Here is a 15008-nt window from a genome sequence, read left to right on the forward strand (position 1 = left end):
AAGAAGAGGAAACGAGATGCTTAGAGTTCAAGCCGCATTGTCACTAGTTTACTTCCGGAGGTCTGACGGAAATATTAAGCAGGCCATCCGCTCTAAATTATCAATCACATCCTCAAAGAAACTTCCAATAAACACACTGCTTTCAATATTTTGAAATATTTTTCGCGTTTTCCGTTAAAAATAATCGGAGATTGTTACGTAATCGACCGGAAGTAAACTGGTGACAATGCGGCTTTAACAGTTAGAAAATACAAAAAAAAAAAACAAGCGTTTCCGGTCACGAATATAAAATCTCACAGACACGCACCCTGTCTGTTTACACGAGATTTGAGATAATATGATGACGGTATAAACCTTTCAGATATAAACTTTTTTGCTTTTTTAAATATTTTTTTCGTTCTAAGGAAGACTGTATGTCGATGTCTGCTTTGAGTAAAAAAATAATGATAATTTATGTTATGTTACTCAGGTTACGTTTCATCTGCTCTGTAATTTGCTCTTCTTGTAAGCAGAATATAATTTATGCTCGACACCTTACTATTTGCACCATTTTACCCAGAAATACACTTCTTCGATAACATGGTATCATTATTCCTGTGAAAAGAACCACAACCTTTTGAATCGTAACCAAACTAACAGAAACGGAAATTATTAACTATTCTAACTATATTTGAAGAGCTTAAAGAAAAAAAAGGTAATTTCACTGCTCGTTGCTTGGGATAATCCCGTGTATTTACTCTGTGTAAGCCTTGTTGAAAGACCCCCAAACAGTTTGTCACCTGTGATAATGAGGTGCCGTTGCGAGGACCTGTCGACCTCTGGGATGCGTTTGTTATGTTAATGACACCTTGTTCGCTCGTGCGTGGCGTTCGAGAACAGTAGATAAACTTTGGGCCTTTCTACTGTTGTCAAAATGACTGAAACATCGCGGAATAGAACTACAGCAATGGCAGTCCAACTAGATGAACTACTTTGCCCGATATGTTTGGATGAGTTTAAGGAGCCAAAGACTTTATCGTGTATGCACGACTTGTGTCGGAAATGTTTGGAAGACATGGCCGCTAGGGAGTCAAGTAGAGTGATTCGATGCCCGTTATGTCGCTCAGAGATCGATATACCAAGAGGAGGAGTCAAGAATTTACCGACAAATTTACGCCTTATGAAGCTGGTAGAGAGCTCGCCTTGTAAGCTAGCGAAGGCGGAGATTCAATTCGCGTTAGGTGATTGTCGTGAGAAACTTGCTAAGATATCAGATGTTTCCCGGCGAATCAGCGAAGCGCTGAACTTCGACGCTATGCGCATAAAGACGCAAATTCACGAGACAGCCGAGAATATAGTCGAGCTCGTGCGAAAGCAGGAGAAATCGCTATGTAAAGAGGTGGACGATGTGATTGGGATAGAGGAAGATAGTCATGCGGCAGCGGTTCTTATCCGTCGCACCGAGCGATTACTGCACGATATACAAGAGATCATAGAGCGAGACGAGCCCAGAGATATAGTGACCGATAAGGACTCCCTGATAGGTCACCTCAAAGACGCGACTTCAGCTAGTACTAGGCTACGACACCTTTACGATGGCATGGAGGTGCAGACATCCGCGGTGATGTTTAACCGGAGTAGGGACTTCCTTCAGTGTGTGAGTAGCAGCATGTTCGGCACCGTTACCCCGAGAAAGAAGCTCAACAACTCCACTTGGCTCCCAGGCTTCAACAAGGACTTGATAAGAGGACTAGAGATTCTCAAACCTGGCACGCGCTTCCGTGCGCTTCAGATCCCTAACCCCTATGAAAATAAGTTCCACCCATTCGCAGTCGCGTGCAGTTCCGGGGGGACCATCGCGGTGTCAGACCAGGGTGGGCACACGGTCCTATTGTTCAACGATAGTGGGGAGTTCCTGCAGAGCTTGGGTAAGTCCAGGGGGGCGGCGGAAGGGGAGCTAGAGTGCCCTTCCGGGGTAGGCTTCCTCGGTAAGCACATTGTAGCTGTGGCTGACGGGTGCTTGTTTGGGACGCCTTCCCGGCTGCAGGCGTTCGACAGCTCGGGACGGTTCGTACGCTGCCTTGTCAAGCTCCATAACATAAGTCACTGGTTCACGCATATCGCGAGTATCGGCGCGCAGCGCGTGATGGTCACGTGTCGCCACGTGGCTGCCGACTACGAGGCATACGTACAGGTGTTCAGCACGGACGGGACCGTCTCTCTTGCATTTGGAGCCTCCGGGGACGGGAAACTCGCAAACCCCGTCAAAGCAGTGTACTTGGATGAGGAGTACTTCGTATCGGACTTCGATAAGCAGACAAACTGTTGCGTGATTAAGGTGTTTGACTATCAAGGCCGGTACGTGAGGAGTTTCGGTGAATGTATGTTACGTCAGGATGTTAAGGATAATCCCACATACCCACTCATCATTGCCGCTGACACGCAGAGAAAGGTGATCCTCGCATACAGCGGGCTCTTGAGCGTCATCCGCTGCTATAAGCCTGACGGCAGCCTCCTCTGTTACTATAGCACGATATCTGGGATTACAGACCTTGCTTTGACCAATGACAGGAGACTATTTGTGACATGTGACGGGAGTGGAGAGTACCCACATAGTGTGCAAATACTCTTCCATATTTGATATCGAGGATGACATTTTATGCTCAATGACAAGAGCCCCTCTGAGGCTCCTGTTCAGCTTTGTTTTCATAACTAGAAAGGATCCCGCGCCGTCTCGTTTGTCTGCTAGGCACACGCTTTTTGAACTTGTCCATCTTGACTAGGATCTAAAGGCCAGATAAGAGTTCCTGTAAAAAACGTCTCACATTAAAGGGTCTACGTCACAGTTTCCTGTGGCTCACGGTTTACTCAATAATCCCCCTTATAATTGAGAGACTGGATACTAAACGAGCCCCCCCCCCCCCCCCCCCCGGCCCATTTCAGAGGACCGAATTTCCGGTATACCCCTCTCCTCGCCTTATAACAGGCACTCAATCTTGTATTTAAAATGTTATAAATAGGATACTTTTTAACATATAGCGATAATAATAAAGATAATTATTATAAGAAGATTTTTATAGTTATTTAAAAGGCATATTGATGTGCAAGGTATATCTCCAGCCAAACGTTATATATATTTTTTTTCTCTGAGCGGACCTTCAAGCCGGGTGGGAGGGTTCGTCCGAACCCCCCCTGGCTACGGGCCTGCCCCCTCACAAATACGTTTGCGTCACGAGTTTTCCGTGAGCCACGGTTTGTTTACTTAACAACGCGCTATTAGAAGGGGCAAAAGATAGCTTGAATATTGATAAGCCCGGTCTGTTTGGAGACTGGAACCGTATCTTATGGCCACGGTGACAGCAGTCTCCTTCGCAGCCGTTCTGGGGGGGGGGGCTGAGCTTCACAGTAATTGACAAAAAAAAATTAAATGAGAATGTGTTTGCCTACAATTCTCTATCAGCATACATGTGTATCTCATAAGCTGGTGAGCTATAAACTCTCTATGGTGTAATTTTTTAGTCCTGATATCGCCGATAAAGCTCCACAAATCAAAGAAAAAAGTGTCTTTAGCGCAAACCTAGCATATAATCATAATATAACCACTCTATAATATAAGCATATAACCACTCTATGATATAAGCATATAACCACTCTATGATATAAGCATATAACCACTCTATGATATAAGCATATAACCACTCTATGATATAAGCATGACCACTCTATGATGTAATTTGTTAGCCCTTGTCATAAATCCAACTCGATAGAGCTACACAAAACAAAGAAAACAAATCGACTCTGAAAAAGGGAGTTTAAATACACCGGCGCGCTTTGGGCAGCTGCTCAATCAAGATGTCTCCCAAGCGATGTGTTGAATTGGAGGCTTGTGTACATATTCGTTAACGCACGCCACGTCCATTGTATGCTTCGAACTTTTCTGATTTTTATCTTAAAACCAGCATCTTGCCGTGTACGGTAAAACTGCTGGGAGTGATAGGAAACCGTTCTCCTCGTTGGCTGGCTTGTTGTTTCGTCTGTTGTATATATACATCCAGACTGCCTCTATTTCAAAGGTACGCATCCAACGCAGAAATAACTAAGTTACTCATTGCACTGTTTTTGTTGTTGTTTTCTACCAGAGCTTGAAATTGTAAAAACAAATGTAAAAAAATGCCGCACCTTGACGAAAACGTTTGATTAGTCTTGTCACAAAAAGGTAGATTTTGTAATTTGCGGGGTTTTTTTGCCCCGTGGTACGGTTTGCTGTGTTATAAAAAGTTTTTGATATACGATGTGAATTGATCTGATAAATGCGTTAGTTATGGATTTGTAAATCTTGCTTCAAAACATGTTACAAAAAGACGCTGTGATCACAGCATGGCCTAGTTTAGGGGCCGTTTAAAAAAAATAAACAAGAAACAGTTTGTATGATTGACACTTTGCTTCACTTAATTTCTTTAGGATCTTTCCTCTCGAATATAATGTGTGTTTTTTCCTGATTAGTGCATAATGTAGAAAAAAGTTGACAGGTTTGTTTTATACTTTTGAAAAAATATATACTACCTTGTTTACATTTTTACAATGAGCTCATTTTTTGTCATTTTCAAAGCTTCCAAAGAACTATTTATGTAGAGTAGTATATCGCCTTTACAAAAACTGCAAAACATTTTTAAGACCAACACAATACGAACTTGGATTCGGACGGACAGACTAGTCTGGACTGAACTTTAGTAGTTAGCGTTTTGGGCTGGTCCACTTTTACATCTATTTTAGGAGGATTATCAATCAAGACCCCTTCGAAATATCATTCTTTTTGAACCTAAACCTCATTTCAGCCAATAATCGAGTTTTCAATGTCATGGAAACTACGTATCCATGGGGACGTTGAACACCGGTATGACAACTACATCGAATAGGATGATTGTTATCCTTATTTCTTTCAGGTTTAAGGCTTTAGGTGTTCAGCTTTTTTATTTGACGCCAGTGGAAAGATGACGAGCGTTCGTCACAGGAACTTGGAGTCGAAGAGGTAAGTGTACACTGGAACTGTCGTAGCAAGGAATAAATTGTGGCCGAGGTATAACAAAAGTCACTGACATAATTTGAAAAAAAACGGGCTATATGACCTAGAATAAAAAGCTATGTGCAAAAATATTACCCTTTGAATGAAATCTATTTATCGACCTTAGCTAAAGACCTTCGGTTCTCAGAGACAGGGTAACTGAAATTATATGGCTACTGCCCTGCCAAATAGAAACTGATTTTGGTCATAAAAATGTTCTAACGTCTCTCTCTGGGACCAGAGGATAAAATATAACCAGATTATTGTTTTTCTATCATGACTTAGTGACTTGGCCCTTCTAATACTGGCGACGGCCTTCATAAGCCCACTACATTACTGGGTCTAGGGTAAATAAGTGTCTTTCGCATGATATGCAAAGTAAAATGACATAAAAGCGGAAAAATAAAATTACCTTCCATGACTTTACACCTCAGATTGACTATCTTTATTTCTAACCCAGTGGAGCCTCGACCCTCACTAAATCAAACGAGAGCCCAGAACAAGGAGACACACCCACCAAGCGAACAGACCATGTGCAGCGAGTACCTTCGTACGAGACCTGGCTATCCCGACCGGTCAACAACCTAAACTTGGTCATATTCCGCATCTTTTTCGGCTTCATGATGTGCTTTCACATCTACCGCCTCATGTACTGGCAGACGACGCTTCCTACGACGTTCGATTTCGCGGAGTTGAACTTTCGTTTTTGGTTTGCCCCCGTCGTGCCTCAGCCTTCGCTGACAGTGTTACGATGGGTCTATCTTGTATGCTGTGTGTCGGCTTTCTGTGTCGGACTGGGCCTATTTTATCGAGCATCTTGTTTTATCTTCTTGCTAACTTACACGTACCAAAACCTGCTGGAAAAATCTCGTTACAATAACCATTTCTATCTATACGTTCTCTTAGCTTTCTTCTTCCTTATTTCCGACGCCGCAAAACGTCTCTCAGTCGACTGCTTTCTGAAGCAGCTCCTATCAACTCGTTCAGACCCCCCTGACGCCGATCCCCGCACTGCCCCTTTTTGGCAGGTTTTCCTGTTCAAATTTCAGCTGTTTGTTGTTTATTTCTACGCTGGCATCGCTAAGCTCAACTATGATTGGGCAATCCGGGGTGAGCCCATGCGTACATGGGGTTACCACACCCGCTTTCCTCTCCTCCGCGAGGGTTTCGAGTTTGTTCTGCCGCCGGACCTGGTCCAAGATGTAATTGGGTATTTCTACAGCATTGGCGGACTTATGTTTGATCTACTCGTGGGTTTCTTCCTAATAACCCCGAGACTGAGATTAACGGGCATCATTTTCAGTCTGGGATTTCACGGGGCAAATCATTTCCTGTTCAAAATTGGAACATTTCCTTGGCTTATGATTGGGTCCAATGTAATTTACCTGGAGGAGAACAGCGTAGAAAATCTGTTTCAAGCAATCAAGAAAAAGGTCTATAATTCATTTACTAATAACATCAGCAAAATGGAGACGAAGAGTAAGGAAAACCCCCCAGTTCCACAAGGGAGATTATCTAAGCCGATAAAATGGCTCCTGATGATGTTCGTTGCTACGCAACTACTGTTGCCGTTTCGTCATTGGCTGTATCCTGGCAACGTGAACTGGACGCTAGAAGGCCATCAGTTCAGCTGGCGCATGATGCTCAACGAGGAGGAAGTGATCATGAGGTTCCACATCCGGCAGCGAGGGACTGGCGACGAAACGGTATTTGAGTAAGTTCCAGTTCTGCTACTTGTGACTGCGTTTGGTTTGGCCACCATCATGCGTTCACTTGCGTAGAATTTGAACATGTTCAAATTTTAAACGCAAGTTTGCCAACTAGCATTCCCTTGTGTCTCTGATGTGTAGCGGTTTGCACGAAGCTAAAAATTGAATTGTATATTTATAAACATAAAACAATAAAAGTATTCTTCAAGTCAAAGCCAACTTCTGTGTATATAGCGGCAATGTTTTTGTCCTTTAGGGTAGGAAAAATGCAGACAGGGATAAAAAGCAATGATTACAAAGACAGCGGCTAGATCTCTGGTATGAGCGGACAAGCCAAGTTTACAAGTTTATTTTCTTACTGGTTTAATTACTATCCCTGGAAAAATATATTCTAGACGCTGTTAACATTTCTTGAAGAGCCCTAATCAGCCATACGAATTGATTGTGTTGAAATCTCCATATCCCCCAAATCAGCTGACAAAACGGGATGCTTACTCACACATTGTTATTTTGATAGGCTGACAAAATGGCGGGTTGATCGTGACTCTTTGATTCCACAGCCCGTACGCGCTTCGTCTTACCACCAGGCAGGTAAAGCGCATGCTCACAGACCCAGACATGGTACTCCAGCTCGTCGCGCACATCAAAGCGAGGCATTTACCGAGTGGAGACCCTGATGTGTCAATCATGGTTGATATGTGGAAGGCGCTGAACAACAGGTGCGGCGGCTCATTACCGTTACTTCGCTCACGATATGATAACTTATTAGTGAGAGATTTATTACTTCAGGATAAGCGTAAAAATCACTGGAGTAAGCGTGTTTCAGTGCGTGCACCGCCACCAAGCAAGTATCTTAACTAATCGGAAGTAAACTGTCTTTCGCATCCATTCTACCCCAAAGAGCACGCGGGTTTGTTGTTGCTTGTCAATCATGTTTTATACATTTTCTTGATCATCTTGTATTTAAATCACTTACAGGCCATACCAGCGCTACACCAACAACACTGTCGACTTGACGCTTGTCAATCACTGGGCGTTTACACATGATTGGGTAGCGCCGCAAATGTCAGATGACGTCATAGATTTCCACGACCTCCGTGAAGTCAAAAGGGAGTGGGACCAGCGAGGGTTTGGGACTTCTTTTTTCATGGACAGACCTGGCAGTACACACAAGACTTCGTTTCAGCGGATGTTTTGTGAGGACATGCGCGCCTTCGGTTTGAAGGGGACCTTGCAAGTCATGACGGATAACGAGAGCAGAAGCATGAGGGCAGGAGATAGCGCGACCGTACCCAGTCACGGACCACACTCCGTGACGTGCACCGGTAACCTAACTTGTATTTGGTACTATGTGTATGACTGCGATTTGGCTTCGTTTCAGCAGGCGCAAAAGTACCTGGGAGTACAAGGCTGGAAGTTTAAAGTGCCTTCTTTTTGAGACACTTGTCGAGCTTATCCTTTGTAATAATTAAGTGTTAAATTGCATCCTTCTTCTAATGTAAGCATATAGTAGAATGTAAATAAAATATATAAGATAATCAACCTCCCAGGTAGTCTCGAAGCAGGATATTGGATCAGAATACCCCCCCCCCCCCCCCCCATCCCCCACAAAGCGTCATTTCTCCCGCTAGTCTCACGTCTCACGCAACGCTCAACCGTAACCCAACCCATTCGATGAGCTAGCTCTTCTACCCATGGATATTGTCTCTCTGTCATTTCCCTGGTCTCCTAGTTCTGGAAGTGGACTTTTTTTTATATTTTATGGCTACAGATACATTGCATTTGTTCTGTTCTGAGTTTCTAACTTTGGGCTTCCTGTGCGTAATTTCCCGCCTAAACCTGATTATTTCATTGGCTGACACGATAGAAATTCATGTCCGTTTGAAGGAGTTTTGTTTAGCGGTTTTTAGCTGAATTTTTGCAAGTAAATACGTACATGGAATTTAGTATATATAGACAGAAGCTGAGGTGAGTGAATAGTTATTGTTTTTTGCTTTGTGAGGTAGCTTAGTTAGGCTTACAAACGTTGCTTGTTCGAAGGTAGGAAGCAAGCAAGAGTTCTGTTTCCTACCCTTCCTTCCAAAACGACTCACTACAGTTCAGTGTTTGAGATAGGATTAAAGAAAATAAAACTATTTAAGTTTTTCCCCGATTAGCAACACATATAATAGCATAAAAAGGGATCCTTCTATAGTAGATTTCATGAAGTAGTTTCGATTGTGTGGTTAGATTCCACAGATTTCGGAATCAGGGTGTTATCTTATTACTTAAGCTTACTTCAACTTCAACTTGGTTCACCGGCAGTAGAAACAGTTGCCAGACTACCAAGATGAGCAAACCATCATCCCCTTTAGATTCGCTTAGCCACATGGTCTTTGCGAAACGCTATAACCCCTGGTCAAGTGATATTGTGGAAATTGATCTGTTAAAACTGTTAGCGTCTCAGAACAACAGTGCAGAAGAGTCCTTTGTACTACCAAGATTACAATTTTTGAATTACTGGAATGCAACATTGAGGCAACTTTTTCAGCACACATACAACCCTGGGTACCAGAGTCTTGAGCTTTGTTCGTTTATTATGCGCCCTTCGTGTTGTTGGAGTGAAGCTCGAGCCCCTGTTACCCAGGGTACTCACATACCTGCTCAGACTTGGTATTTATGTGGTAAGTGAGAGGCAGGTGTACCCTTTTTCATAGGTAGCCTCCAAATAAAGCAGAGTCGTTAATCATAAAGGCTTTTTTAACTTACAGGGAATAGGGAAAGCATAGTTTTTTCATATAGAAAATTTTTTAGGAATGCTAAAAAGTGGGAAATTTGTTGCTTCACCTGGGAGGGCAGAAGAGAATCAAAATCTTGATAAGAGAGTTGCCATGTATGATCTCAACAACATCACAGGAACGTGCCATAGCACATGTGCCATAGCTGTCAACCGGCGGCATGCGTGACACTAAAAGCGGCTGCTAAGCAGACTACTGTCAACCCAACTTGGACAGAAATCTTGTGAAATTAGGTGAAATACAGTAAATACGTGAGAAAACCAAAGAGAGCCAATTTGGGTGAATACAGAGAATGTATGAACATTCTCACAAAAATTAGGCTTGTGATGAGGTCCAAAATCTTGTGACTCCCGCCTAATGCAGGTGAGTTGACAGCTATGATGTGCATGCATGTGATGTTGTAGCCTCCCTTGCAGGCGTTTTTAGGCAGGCATTGCTCACTAGTGATGCTGCCTATTATTGTGCCTTATCTAAGTAGGGGTCCAAAATCTCCTACAAACAGTACCAGCCAGGACAGCCAACAATGCTGGTACTGTTAATATATAATACACAATATAAATTATGTTGGCTAATATTGGTAGTAGGTTGCAACATTTTCATCCAGCAATATGTGCTTATAAAACAGGATTCAAGGGCATTATTGAGTACATTTGCATCTGGCCAAATAAATAGAAAAAAGAGTGGGGGTTCGGTGGCTCAAGACAAAATTCAAGAAATCTCAGGGTCTCAGAGGTTGATGTAGAGCTGAATTTTGGGGTTGAAGACACACTGGTTATAGAACAGAAATTTTAGCATTTTCTTACTTCTAAAACACAAAAATCGTTAACCAAAACAGCAGCATTTTGTCTCAGATTCTTCCATATTTATAACCTATTTACCCCACTTTTAAGATACCTCATCAATCAAAACTAGAATCCCTGCACCCTGGAAGTTCTCATTGTGGCCACAGCAGTGTATGATGTACTGTAGATATTTAAGACTGACCTCTCTTTGGTAATAATTTTTATTTTCATTGCCTTAAAAACAGGACTATATTTTCGCATTGTTGATAATGTAAAATAACATATCAGTTTATAATGAAAAGTAGATTCTACTGAGGCACAACAACCAAGTACTGAAATGGGAGCAAAATTAACAAATTTCTTCAGGTCAAAGCATAGTGGGATATAGAAAACTGGATAAAATCAAGTATTTGCAGAACATAATGAAATGCTCAACTTGTGTTAATTCTATGCGAGATCCCTGTTATAAAAAAATTCTAGTTCCCAGTTGTTGTGGCCCAGTAAATTTTCTCCACGATAGTGGTGAATGCATGAGCATGAGTTTGATGATTTCTACTACCCATATTATAACAGTAGCAATACCGTTTCAAAATATTGTATGTATATATATTATTATGTATATATGAATTCATTTTTTTACAAAGTAGCATAAATTGTTTGAATAACATATGATGCCTTTAAAACAAAACTATATCTACGTTCCATAACCCTCCCTTCCAACTATATCTTATGCATTCCAAAAATAGAATTTTGCACATCACCAGCTAAACAATAGAAACAAAATATATTTCAAATCATACCACAAAACTAAAGCAGTTCTAAATAGATATAAAACAGATTTTTTTCTAATATCAATAGCTATATGATTGCTCAGGGGTTTCATTAAGCTTCAGAGTAGGCGGTGGAGATTAGGATGGAGGTCATTTTGTTACATTAGTAATCAACCTTTTTTTTTAAAGTAGCCGGTGCTTGGTGGAAAATAGCTGGTGGTTCCTCCCGCCGCCGGGGCCTAATGAAACTCCTGATTGCTATATGATTGTGTTGTACATTGTACAATCTACACATTTGGTAATAATATGCAACTAAGCAGTAACTTAGGAGTATATCACTCATTTTTGCTATCATAACACAGTTCCCACAAAAAGGCTAAATACAAGGCTACATATCTTGACTAAAATATATGACTAGGTATTACCTCACTGGTAACTATTTTATCTACATTGTCTACATTGTAGTATTGTACAACATCAGTTTATTTAAATCAGCAAATACTCACAAAATTGTGTGTGACATTTCTTACTCAGGCTAGGCAAGCAACATACTTTCCATAATTACGCAAATAAATGCAAATTAGCCAAGTTGATCGTTTGACCTTAGAATTGTATATGAAAGTATGATATCTCAATAACCACTTGTTCTGTTATAAGACTTGATTAGAAAGTGACTTGTTAAGACACCCACAATAGTATGAACTCAAATTGTGCTTGAACCCTATGATGCGAAAGAGCTCAACCTAAGGGACATAAACTAACACAGATACACAGATCCTTAACTCTAAATTTGAAATGCACTTTATCGAGTAAAAACAAGGCTGTTGATAAGTATTTTGTTATATCAATTTTGAGTTAATAAATACAAGTTATAGTAACTTGGAGGTCTGTACAAATTTACTGATTTTGTTGTTTTTGGATTTCTGTACAAATAAAATTTTAGTATTGTAATAAGGTGCTGTACACAATTTCAAGTATAGCGCTCATATTTTTCCCATTTTTTTTGAAATGAAATTGATCAAAAACTGCATACTAAAATTCAAGTACTGCAAAGGTCATAAAAAAGGGCAAAGCAAGCTGCCAGGCAAAACATGATTTAGATTAAAATAGAAAACAATATATTGATAAAAAAGAAATTAACTATTATCCTTACTAAATAGTGCATGTTAGAAGCTTTCTTAGGGAGGTTGGGGGTAAAATAGAAACACTGGATAAACTTTATATCAGTTAGTGTAACTGAATATGGTAATTCTTACTCAAAAGGTTATTATATTACTCTACAGGTGATTACAGTGTTAAATACATTACTATGTCCATCTTAACAGTGTTGTGATGGCCAATAAGCATGTAAGGAACATGCAGTCAGATTGGCATCAACCGCACTAGCCAAATAGGATGGCAATTATATGTTTCAGTGCACAACGGAATCCTGGTTAAAAAGTTCTTGTGAATCAACAGTGAATCTCGCATGCAAATTCGTCAACTTTCTGATAATGTTGTCTTGTTGGCCATAGTTATCCATGTCACACTAATATATTGTTCTTGTTAAATTGAAAGAAATGTGGCATAATAGGGATGTGGGCTGTAGACAGGAACTATACTATACCCTAATACGCTTTACCCCTCCTTCTTAAACACAAATGCACGCTATAAAAGGAATAGCTCCTTGTTGGCAAGATCTCGCGCAAGTTGTCGTCATTCACAACTAGACTTGACTTGTTTCAAAAACACCTTTTGATAAGACTTTAATAGTGTGTTATCGACCACTCTAGAGCCACTCTATTGTAGCATTTTGGTCTCTCTCTACGGAGCTCTTCACTCGGTGAGGTCAAATGACGAATGACAGCTTGCCTTAGGCAAGTCCCTTTTATAGTGCACGTTCATGTTTAAAAAGTATCACCGAGCACTAGTAATAGCTTTACAATGGCTATAAGATGTGTGTCATCTGGCTAAATACCTTATATTAATAATTCCAGAGAACTTGTCTGGTGTACAATTTGGATATGAAATAGAAGTAAAAAAAAAAATAGATTTACTGTCACATTTTTGCCAAAAATATTGAGAATGCTTATGTGTATTGCCAGAGTTGTACAAATAAATGGTCACCACGGTTAAAGTAGAAAAAACTCAATCAAATGTACAATTTAAAGTTAAATAAGCGATCAGTAATGATAAATAGTCTCTTTCGTAATAAATATTTACATAAAACTGATTTTGTATTTAAAAAATTGTTCAGCTGTAATCACTTTCTTTCTGATCTACTTCTGCAGCATTCTCCAATGGTTGACAAAATATTGATGGTTATGGCAATGTAAAATGTGTTTTGGATTGGAATACAAATAATATTAATGTATACATGAAATATATAAATTCTATATAATATAATTGTATGTATATGTAGATAAATGGTATATGTTACACGTCCACCGATATGCTTCCACTAGTAGGGGGTCTCTGCTGTTCCTAGAAAACAGAATGATAGAGTTTTGGCTTAATAGAAGAGTAAGATGTCTGTTGTAACTAACAAGCAAAAGCTGTAAGAGGTTAGGGTTACAAATAACAAGCTTTTTACACATAATTTGCTATACTGTAATTATTCGAATAAGCACACTCTTTTAAATAAGCACACCCTCTCGTCATCAGTTTATAAACATTGAAAACCCCTCAATGAAGGAAGGTACCGTATTAAGTCTAATTACATCTTTACTGTTGTTTCAGTTAACTGCAAATAAAGTTTAGTTCTCAATCGATTCAGAAGCAGGTATTTCCCCAATAAACACCACCTCTCCAATAAGCCCCCCCAACAAAAAAAAAAAACCTGAAACATTTTGAATCATTACAGTATCCAACATAACCATGACTATTACCTAAAGTGCATTGTTACTCACAGGCACTGTTAATCTTGTGTTCTTTCCATCAGAAAGCACTTGCAAGGGGACTAGAACATCCTTGGAAACATGCCCATTTTGTAGCTGTTGATTCGGTATGTAGCCATTTAACACATATCCATTGGAAATGTGACCATTGGTTTCTAAGAAAAAGAAAAACAAAAGTTCTATCATGTATTAGTCTGTTTTTTACATGCGGGGCAGTAGTGTGACATGAATTATACTGTAAGCATCTGATAGCCTATTTTTCAAGGTTAACTCTTACCTGTGTCCTTATTATGATTTTGAAGACTTGCTTTTCTGTGTAAACGAAAAAGTGTAATTTTATTATACAAGCAAATATGGGGAATCTCATTTCCATAATTATTTTTAGATACAAGATTTAACCCTTCATTGAATGGAGATTTTACCGACAGTGCTGAATAACGTATGCGCATGCGCGTGCTCTGGCAAAAACAAGCACAATCGTAGTGTTGAAAAATTCGAGAAAAGGTACGAAAGGCTGACTTCATTCGCTGATTTGACTAACTGTACAGCATTAAAACCATACTGTACAAAAGATGACAGATTTGTGTGATAATGAGGGAGTCATAAAGAAAATTATGGCCTTGGTTTGGTCTAGTTTTCTTAGCATTCGCCAAAATGTGACAGTTCGCTGGTAAAAAGCCATTCCAAAAAAAAGGCTGGATTAACCGCGCGGTACTGGAACTAGTCTTGCGTTTTTCAGCACTGGCGATTTTACCTGAATTCCTGCGTAGTTTGAGTCATTACCAGCTGACCACTCCCTGTAATGATGTGACCATTTCCGGCCACCTGGTTTGGCGGCTTGTTTGGCTGTGAAATTAACATACAATTTGTCAAGTAGTCATATACATATACAAGAAAAATGTTATGACTTACTTGTTACAATTACTATTACTTACAATTACTTGCTGATTACTTACCATCGAATTAATTGTTGGCCATTTTCTTGCTGGAAGTTAAAGAAAAATATAGATTTAAGTGATAACTTAAAGTTTACAAATTGTGGTAAAAGCACTT

At 40.1% G+C, this 15008-nt stretch overlaps 3 protein-coding genes across 11 annotated transcripts in view; 2 read left to right on the forward strand and 1 right to left on the reverse strand.

Annotated features, from left to right (window-relative positions):
- Positions 1-12: 12 nt before the first annotated feature.
- Positions 13-2827, forward strand: LOC116618711. The gene has a single exon (XM_032382739.2). It carries the CDS (start codon positions 914-916, stop codon positions 2618-2620), a length of 1707 nt encoding a protein of 568 aa, XP_032238630.1. The 5' UTR covers positions 13-913; the 3' UTR covers positions 2621-2827.
- An 838-nt stretch (positions 2828-3665) lies between these two features.
- LOC5513238 (vitamin K-dependent gamma-carboxylase) lies at positions 3666-10192 on the forward strand. Its single transcript, XM_032382708.2, has 5 exons — positions 3666-4052; positions 4923-5008; positions 5502-6755; positions 7311-7469; positions 7729-10192. Exons 2-5 carry the CDS (start codon positions 4971-4973, stop codon positions 8186-8188), a joined length of 1911 nt encoding a protein of 636 aa, XP_032238599.1. The 5' UTR covers positions 3666-4052; positions 4923-4970; the 3' UTR covers positions 8189-10192.
- A 324-nt stretch (positions 10193-10516) lies between these two features.
- Positions 10517-15008, reverse strand: part of LOC5513278 (protogenin) — a 42177-nt gene continuing 37685 nt past the window's right edge. For 8 of the 9 annotated variants that reach the window (XM_048725169.1, XM_032382702.2, XM_032382703.2 and 5 more), the window contains 5 exons: positions 14912-14940; positions 14710-14801; positions 14233-14267; positions 13968-14110; positions 10517-13542 (listed from right to left, as the gene is read on the reverse strand). In XM_048725169.1, the coding sequence (XP_048581126.1) occupies positions 13495-13542; positions 13968-14110; positions 14233-14267; positions 14710-14801; positions 14912-14940 (347 nt within the window). In that variant the 3' untranslated portion in view covers positions 10517-13494. Of the gene's footprint in view, positions 13543-13946; positions 14111-14232; positions 14268-14709; positions 14802-14911; positions 14941-15008 lie in introns of all 9 variants that reach the window. The other variant, XM_032382704.2, reaches the window with a different exon arrangement.

The sequence above is a fragment of the Nematostella vectensis genome, chromosome 3, assembly GCF_932526225.1.
Source record: "Nematostella vectensis chromosome 3, jaNemVect1.1, whole genome shotgun sequence".
Lineage (NCBI taxonomy): Eukaryota > Metazoa > Cnidaria > Anthozoa > Actiniaria > Edwardsiidae > Nematostella > Nematostella vectensis.

What these genes read in the sequence shown, in the direction of transcription:
- LOC5513238 (XM_032382708.2), top strand. Translation starts at nt 4,971, where the DNA reads ATGACGAGCGTTCGTCACAGGAACTTGGAGTCGAAGAG. An exon ending in AGGAACTTGGAGTCGAAGAG is followed by an intron (nt 5,009 to 5,501) that starts GTAAGTGTACAC and finishes TTTCTAACCCAG; the next exon opens with TGGAGCCTCGACCCTCACTA. An exon ending in TGGAAGGCGCTGAACAACAG is followed by an intron (nt 7,470 to 7,728) that starts GTGCGGCGGCTC and finishes AATCACTTACAG; the next exon opens with GCCATACCAGCGCTACACCA.
- LOC116618711 (XM_032382739.2), top strand. Translation starts at nt 914, where the DNA reads ATGACTGAAACATCGCGGAATAGAACTACAGCAATGGCAGTCCAACTA.